We start from the raw sequence: 6,173 nt of genomic DNA, 5'->3' as shown, positions 1-6,173 counted from the left end.
GCCCGCCCGCGTGCGAAAGTACGGTCAGCGTTTGGGATTTTTTCAACTCGCCGCCGGAAGCGGCCTTGAATGTCAATCCGGACTACGACCCGTCGTCGGATGAGCGGCTGCAAGGAACAAGCCAACCTGGTTCCTCCCGCGACGTTGAGAATGGCATCCAGCTCGAGCATGGATGAAGCTCAGCCTCTTCTGCCGGCCGGGTATCATCGTAAGTCTGCAACCGTGTGCGTGCACACTCACCCCGCTTGTCCAATCTTGACCCCGTTTCTAGGCGATCTCATATCTCTGACGGCGTAAAGACCGAACAGCTGAGAGGACTGCATGCAAAAGACCCCAAAGGAGAAGGCCGATAAGAAACTACAGGCAGAACTCAGCGAGGAGAAAAGGGCTGAGAAGGCGCGGTACGTGTCCTCACTGTTTCAGATGGATGCGAGGCTAAGTTAGTGTTGTGCTTGGCCAGACGGCGCGAGATCACGCTCGAACGCAAGAAAGCTGCTGAGAAGCGCCGCAGGCTCGAGGAAGAGAAGGCCAAGGTCAGTCATTGACTGATTGCCATGTTCCTTCGCTGACAGGGTTCGGTGTTAAAGATGGGCGCTCGGAAAGCTGCCCGACTGCGTCGTAAGGCGGGTCGGACCAAGAAGATCAGGCATTGATGATGACTTGGGAATGCAGAGGATACGAGGAAAGTGTGGATTGGAAAGGTGCGTTCTTCTAAGTAACGCACTTGTACGTTGTACGGTTGACCTGAGGCTGCGATCCGCCATTAGGTTCCGATCATGCTGTGCTTCTCCTTCTGCATCCTCTACGAGCTAAGCGACGAGGGATTGTACGACCTGAATAAATGCTTCTTCGACTCGAGAGGATACCAGCAAGTCCGGTGGGAGGAGGCGCCTTGTCGACTCGTCTATCCGCTTGGTACTCTAAGCTGATGTATACGTGTGATCTTGCAGCTCGTGCTCGTCTGACAGTGGCTGTATGACAATGACCCGCGGGACAAACAGGTGGAGCTGATTTTGCTGATGACGGCGCCGCGTGCAAGGGGATTCTCATGGAAGGACGACTTTGACGTGCATAACGGGACGTTTCCAAGAGTCGCGGTCACCGCGGAGAACGACGGCATGCTCAAGTGAGCATCTTCACAATGGTGAGGCTGAATTTATGTCTGGACTGACGATGCGCTGGTTGCAGTCACGGAGTCAGCGTTGGGGAATGTGAGGATGCTAGCTGTGTGGATGGGTGCTAATGTACCGTTTCAGCCGTCAAATCGGAGGCACTTACGTGGCGTATGCAGGAGAGCAGAGTGACATCGATAGTACGTAGGAGACCGCCGACATTGTGGCGTCCTATGTCAACACTGAACTGGAATATTCCTCGTAGCTATGCTGATGTAGACATGATTTGGAAGTATACATTGAGAAAGACAGTTTACGCGCCACGCTGACAATCCTTCCGACATGCCAGAGCCCAGGGAACCTGCAGGACTTTCACGAGTATGGGGTGAATCTGATTGCCGTAAGTATCAGTACGGTTCTCACACAAGTCGCATGACTGCATCAGACCTTCCAGATTGCCTTCGATGATACGTTGAAATAATCTCCCAGTCAAGACCAGTCTTGCACTATGGAATCAACGCCCATGAACTTTGGCATTTCACGCCAGTACTCCTCCTGCAGCCTGGCGATACCGCGCTGCACGTGCACTACACATTCATCACAGAAACCGCTCTCTCCAGACCTCCGCGCATGAATGTCTTCATGGATAAGTGTGAGAGTGTCAATGATGTGAAGTGATGCCAATGACGCTTCCGGGGTATGCTTTTCTCTCAACCTGCAACAAGCGTTAACAATCAAGACACTCAACATAAAACTTGAACATACTGGTCTAATTCACGCGTGCATAGCGGTGCAGTCCCACACGTGGGACTGATGTCCTTCAGCGATATCGCGCATACATCTTCGGCCTTGAATGCTAAACGAACCCGGCTAGAGGAGATGATCCCAATATATTTTGCATACGATTCCTTCATGAGATGATCGTGCCATGAACATCTCGCAAGCTCGAATGCGTCAAGACTGCAGCAGCGATAGAGTGCCGTAGGAAGAATAGACATGGTGTCAGTCATATGAGCAACTTTGATTGCTGTGACAATATCGTCGGGCTTCAGCACAAGTGAAGGACTTTCGTCATTGACGAAAGCTTTCCACTCGTCCAGCGTCTTTGGGAACCAAGTGCAGATCTTCTTGAGAAGACCATCGATGAGATCTTGAATTTTGAAGTAGTAAGCGAGTCGGAGGACTGAGGCAATGGTAGCGAAGTCCTTTGGCTCTGTTGACCGTGTCCTAGAGCAGATTGAAGTCAGTGCCTTCAGAATTAACTTGAAACGCAATGAGCATACATATCCATGCTATAGACAGCTCCGAGAAAGCGACGAATATCATCTGCCTCGATGTCCAAATGGAGGACTACGCACTCTTCCAGCAGGTGACTTGAACTGAGTGTATATCCTTCCCTATCTTCCCCTGATGGAACAGGGCTCATACCGTCATCTTCATCAACACTCTCATCTTCAACTATCTCCATAGGAGCTGTGCCGTCAGCAGTCAAACGGACCACTGCGTCTGCAAGTTCTGGGTTCCAACGAGCAATGTCATCTTGATGGATACGAAATCCTAAGCCTTGCGAGACTACGATGAGCTTGCCGTCGGGAAGGTTGAACTTGTCATCAAACTTGAGTTGTGGTGGTTGCATGGTACTCAGTCCCCCACCAGAACACATCGAGAAGTCAGGACGTGGAAGAATTGGACAGAATCAGCTGGCTGTGCGCGTGTGGTATGCAGCGAACGTAGCGTGCGCGTATGGATCGAAGCCGCACCGCGCGTGCACGTGCCGCTCGTGATCAACGCGCTGCGCCAACGCTGCGCCAGCGGAAAGCCTCCCTGCATCCTCATTCCGTTTTTCCGTTCATTCTCCTGCTTTTAAGCACTCGTCCTCGGCATATTCAACTGCTCAATCCCATCAAGTAGACGCCCGCTGCAGGAATGCTCTTCGCGTAGAAGATCGAGGAACATCTTCCATTGCCCGGTGCGTCCTTGAGGTTTTCGCGATGCTGTGCCCAGCTGACACGTCTTATACTCCTGCGCAGGCCTACAGCGATGGTGCACGCTCATGAACTATGCTCATCTCTACAAAATGCCTTCCGTGTGCGGCAGCAACGCATAGCAGTTCCGCACACCACAGCCATCCTCCGGAACGGCTTCATAACCTCTATGTACCGTGGAACAGTAGGTGAGCCTGATCCGCTTGAGTTTCTCGACGCTGGAGTGGCGCAGCGGCGGATTTGGGTGGACCTGAAGTACCGCGAGGAACGGCCGGTCTTGAACGCCATGGAGCTCGTCAGCAAGCCGAGCAAGGCGGTTCTCATGGACTTGGATGCTCTGCGGCTGATATGTTCGGGGAGGAGAACGCAGGGCGTGAAGCCGCTACGGATGGGCGAGATTGCGATCGTACGGACGAAGAACCAGGAGCATGAGTGGGTGGAAGCGAGGGAGGCGCTGCAACTAAACCTTGGGGGAGAGATCATTTGCCGGGCACGGTAGTCATGTTGGATCTCATTGTGAGTCCTTTTACTATCACACATCGGGCAAACACGCTCATCCAATAACTATCACCTCGTTGTTCAGCCGTTTTTTCCTTGGGGAGCCCTATATACCTTTTCATGGTACATGAGGCACGGCCATCTATCGTTAAGCGGTCTCGTCATATTCAATGCTGCACTTGAATCGGGCTGGGTTGTATAACTCCGGGATATACAGTTGACTCAGGAAGGGAAAATTACGACCCAAAGTCTCCACCATCAGCATGAGCATCCACTGGCACGAAATTTGCACTCAGCGCACGAAATGCATTATACGTTTGACACTTAATACTACATACTAGGCGCTAGGTAGCAACTTGCGCAAGACTTCATCTACGTCGACGTCTCCGTGGACTGGCCAGTCGCTCTCCCTGATCATCTCGTTCTCCGCCAGCAAGGCCCAGTTCGGCGAGGGCGTGGGCCGGATATGAGAGAAATCTGGCTTGGAAAGGTTGTTGCCCATCGGATTCTGTAATTCGGTCAGCGTGGCTATTGAGGTCACAGTGGCTGAGCGAACGGACATACAGTGTCAGACGACCGCAGAGGAGCAGGGTATAGTGCAAACCTGATGTTGGTGGAATGCTCTATGATTGGTTTGGAAGACACCGCAATGTAGACGTCGGTCTGTGATGATGTATGCATGCGATACTATCACAACGTTGTACTGTTTGACGGAAAGCATGGACAGCAATAACGAACCTGATGACATCTAAGAACTATGATACATCTCGAGAGATCGTGTAAAAGTGCACTGCCTTCGATCTGAGGTAGAAGAAGGATGCAATTGCGCACATTCCGGGCATGGAGAACGGTGATCTTGAGGTTGCTTTGAAGGTCTGCTGAGGTTGAAGGAAGGAGGTTGACAACGCAGTGAGCGAGGTCAGATATTGCGAGATCGGATGCGTCGACCGCCGTGGAGGCAAGAAATGAGGAACAAGTGAGGTATTCGTGCGAATGGCCTGAGAGGCTGAGACTTGTTGAAGGGAGACCAGCGGGAGAGCTCGTGTTGCTTGACAGTAGCACATTAGGAACTTGCTCTTGAGTAGAGTTTGAGGGTACGGGCGAGATAGATGGCTTGTTCACTTTGCGTTTAGAAGTGAACTCTGGTTTCGGTGCTAATGCGGTTCGGAGCTTCTGCAGAGACTCTTCAAGCTCCTTCAATTTCTGTGAAAATAGAACATTGAGTAGGCACGTTTATCCCCGGAATATGTACGTACAATATCACACTGCCTCTGATCACAGCTGGGCAAGAAGCTAGTAGCATGCGTCAATTCCTTCCTCAGCTTTGCGATGTCCAAGGACAGCTGATCCAGGGCCTCAGGTGCGCATCTATTCAAAGTGTAAGACTCGAGGCGATTTCCGAGTTCTATCGCAGCACCTGCTGCGATGCGATAGAGACTGCAGCAGACCAGAATGTGCAGCCTGGAAGTAGGCGTAGAATGCTTGAGTGAGGTTCTGATTCATCTAGGACATTGGAAGCACCAGTAAAGATGTCTGCGTTCAAACAAGAGGGTCGTGGGCGGTCCTCAGGACAATTCACGAAAAGCGGTATGCCGAGTTCTTGACTGCAGCAGTAGCTGTGACAAGCGCTCGTCGCACAGGTGTCCTTGCACACGACCCGCGCTTTCGTCGCTTGCTAACCTCGCCATCCACGCCTCCTCCGTTCATCCTCCTCGCTCATTTGCAACGATCTGCCATGGCCGATATGGACGTCGACGTTGAAAATCTTGCGGTTGCTACCGGAAAGGAGAGGGAGGAGAAGAAGCGTTTTGAGGTGAAGAAGGTACGATTGGGATCAGCCATCATGCCCGAGGCTTGGTGAGGTTCGCTGACACGCCCTCTTTGTGTTGCCGTGGTTTTCGACGACAGTGGAACGCTGTCGCGCTTTGGGCATAGGGTACGTTTATTGGTTTAACTGTAGATTCGGTCGCCAATAGTTGTGTAGACATCGTGGTGGACAACTGCGCCATCTGCAGGAACCACATCATGGATCTTTGTGCGTCATGATTAAACTACAGACAAGCCGCGTATTCTGATTCTGAGGCTTAGGTCTTGACTGTCAAGCAAACCAGGTGTCGGCCACCAGCCAGGAGTGCAACGCTGCGTGGGGTATCTGCAACGTACGTATCCAATTGTCGTCCGTCATGCTGATCTTACAGTAGACGCTGATAACATGCTTGTCTCGTGTAGCATGCGTTCCACTTTCATTGCATCTCTCGTTGGCTGAAGACGAGAAATGTCTGTCCCTTGGACAACCGGAGTGGGAGTTGCAAAAGTAAGTGACGATCGCAAATCTCCGTACTCTCAATGTTGACATAGCTCCAGGTACGGCCGGTAGAAGGCGTGCGGTTAGTATTTCCAGTTTTCTATCATGTACACTAGAATCTTGTCGGTTGCGTGCACTGCCGGCATGGCCATTGTATGACATCGAGCGCGATCTGGTTCGCACATGCCTTGGCTGACTGATGAATGTGCTTGGCAACGAGTTTCCATTCGCATTATAGGATCATGCAGTTGTTCCGAGTGCGCTCTGCATTCG

General features: G+C 51.8%; 5 protein-coding genes across 5 annotated transcripts; 3 read left to right on the top strand and 2 right to left on the bottom strand.

Annotated features, from left to right (window-relative positions):
* Positions 1-321: 321 nt before the first annotated feature.
* LAESUDRAFT_765366 (uncharacterized protein) lies at positions 322-1,243 on the top strand (the record flags this gene model as incomplete). The annotated part of the gene is made up of 7 exons (XM_040913651.1): positions 322-401; positions 461-533; positions 588-618; positions 673-701; positions 768-902; positions 969-1,126; positions 1,189-1,243. 7 exons carry the CDS (start codon positions 322-324, stop codon positions 1,241-1,243), a joined length of 561 nt encoding a protein of 186 aa, XP_040757342.1.
* A 358-nt stretch (positions 1,244-1,601) lies between these two features.
* On the bottom strand, positions 1,602-2,748 carry LAESUDRAFT_765365 (uncharacterized protein; the record flags this gene model as incomplete). Its single annotated transcript, XM_040913650.1, has 3 exons — positions 1,602-1,827; positions 1,878-2,339; positions 2,396-2,748. 3 exons carry the CDS (start codon positions 2,746-2,748, stop codon positions 1,602-1,604), a joined length of 1,041 nt encoding a protein of 346 aa, XP_040757341.1.
* Positions 2,749-3,017: 269 nt separating this feature from the next.
* On the top strand, positions 3,018-4,093 carry LAESUDRAFT_733050 (ribosomal protein S8). Its single transcript, XM_040910377.1, is given in 6 exon segments — positions 3,018-3,054; positions 3,153-3,613; positions 3,671-3,673; positions 3,684-3,760; positions 3,789-3,871; positions 3,885-4,093. 1 exon segment carries the CDS (start codon positions 3,153-3,155, stop codon positions 3,594-3,596), a length of 444 nt encoding a protein of 147 aa, XP_040757340.1. The 5' UTR covers positions 3,018-3,054; the 3' UTR covers positions 3,597-3,613; positions 3,671-3,673; positions 3,684-3,760; positions 3,789-3,871; positions 3,885-4,093.
* On the bottom strand, positions 3,558-5,162 carry LAESUDRAFT_733049 (uncharacterized protein). Its single transcript, XM_040910376.1, is given in 9 exon segments — positions 3,558-3,613; positions 3,671-3,674; positions 3,685-3,760; positions 3,789-3,871; positions 3,885-4,103; positions 4,160-4,282; positions 4,334-4,798; positions 4,852-5,000; positions 5,044-5,162. 5 exon segments carry the CDS (start codon positions 5,096-5,098, stop codon positions 3,933-3,935), a joined length of 963 nt encoding a protein of 320 aa, XP_040757339.1. The 5' UTR covers positions 5,099-5,162; the 3' UTR covers positions 3,558-3,613; positions 3,671-3,674; positions 3,685-3,760; positions 3,789-3,871; positions 3,885-3,932.
* Positions 5,163-5,578: 416 nt separating this feature from the next.
* On the top strand, positions 5,579-5,917 carry LAESUDRAFT_667808 (RING/U-box; the record flags this gene model as incomplete). The annotated part of the gene is made up of 3 exons (XM_040905333.1): positions 5,579-5,630; positions 5,684-5,754; positions 5,825-5,917. Coding segments are annotated over 3 exons (216 nt in total), but the record flags the coding sequence as incomplete, so codon positions are not given.
* Positions 5,918-6,173: the final 256 nt, after the last annotated feature.

Source organism: Laetiporus sulphureus (assembly GCF_001632365.1).
Source record: "Laetiporus sulphureus 93-53 unplaced genomic scaffold LAESUscaffold_160, whole genome shotgun sequence".
Taxonomy (NCBI): Eukaryota; Fungi; Basidiomycota; class Agaricomycetes; order Polyporales; family Laetiporaceae; genus Laetiporus; species Laetiporus sulphureus.
This window is presented reverse-complemented; position numbering and strand designations above follow the sequence as displayed.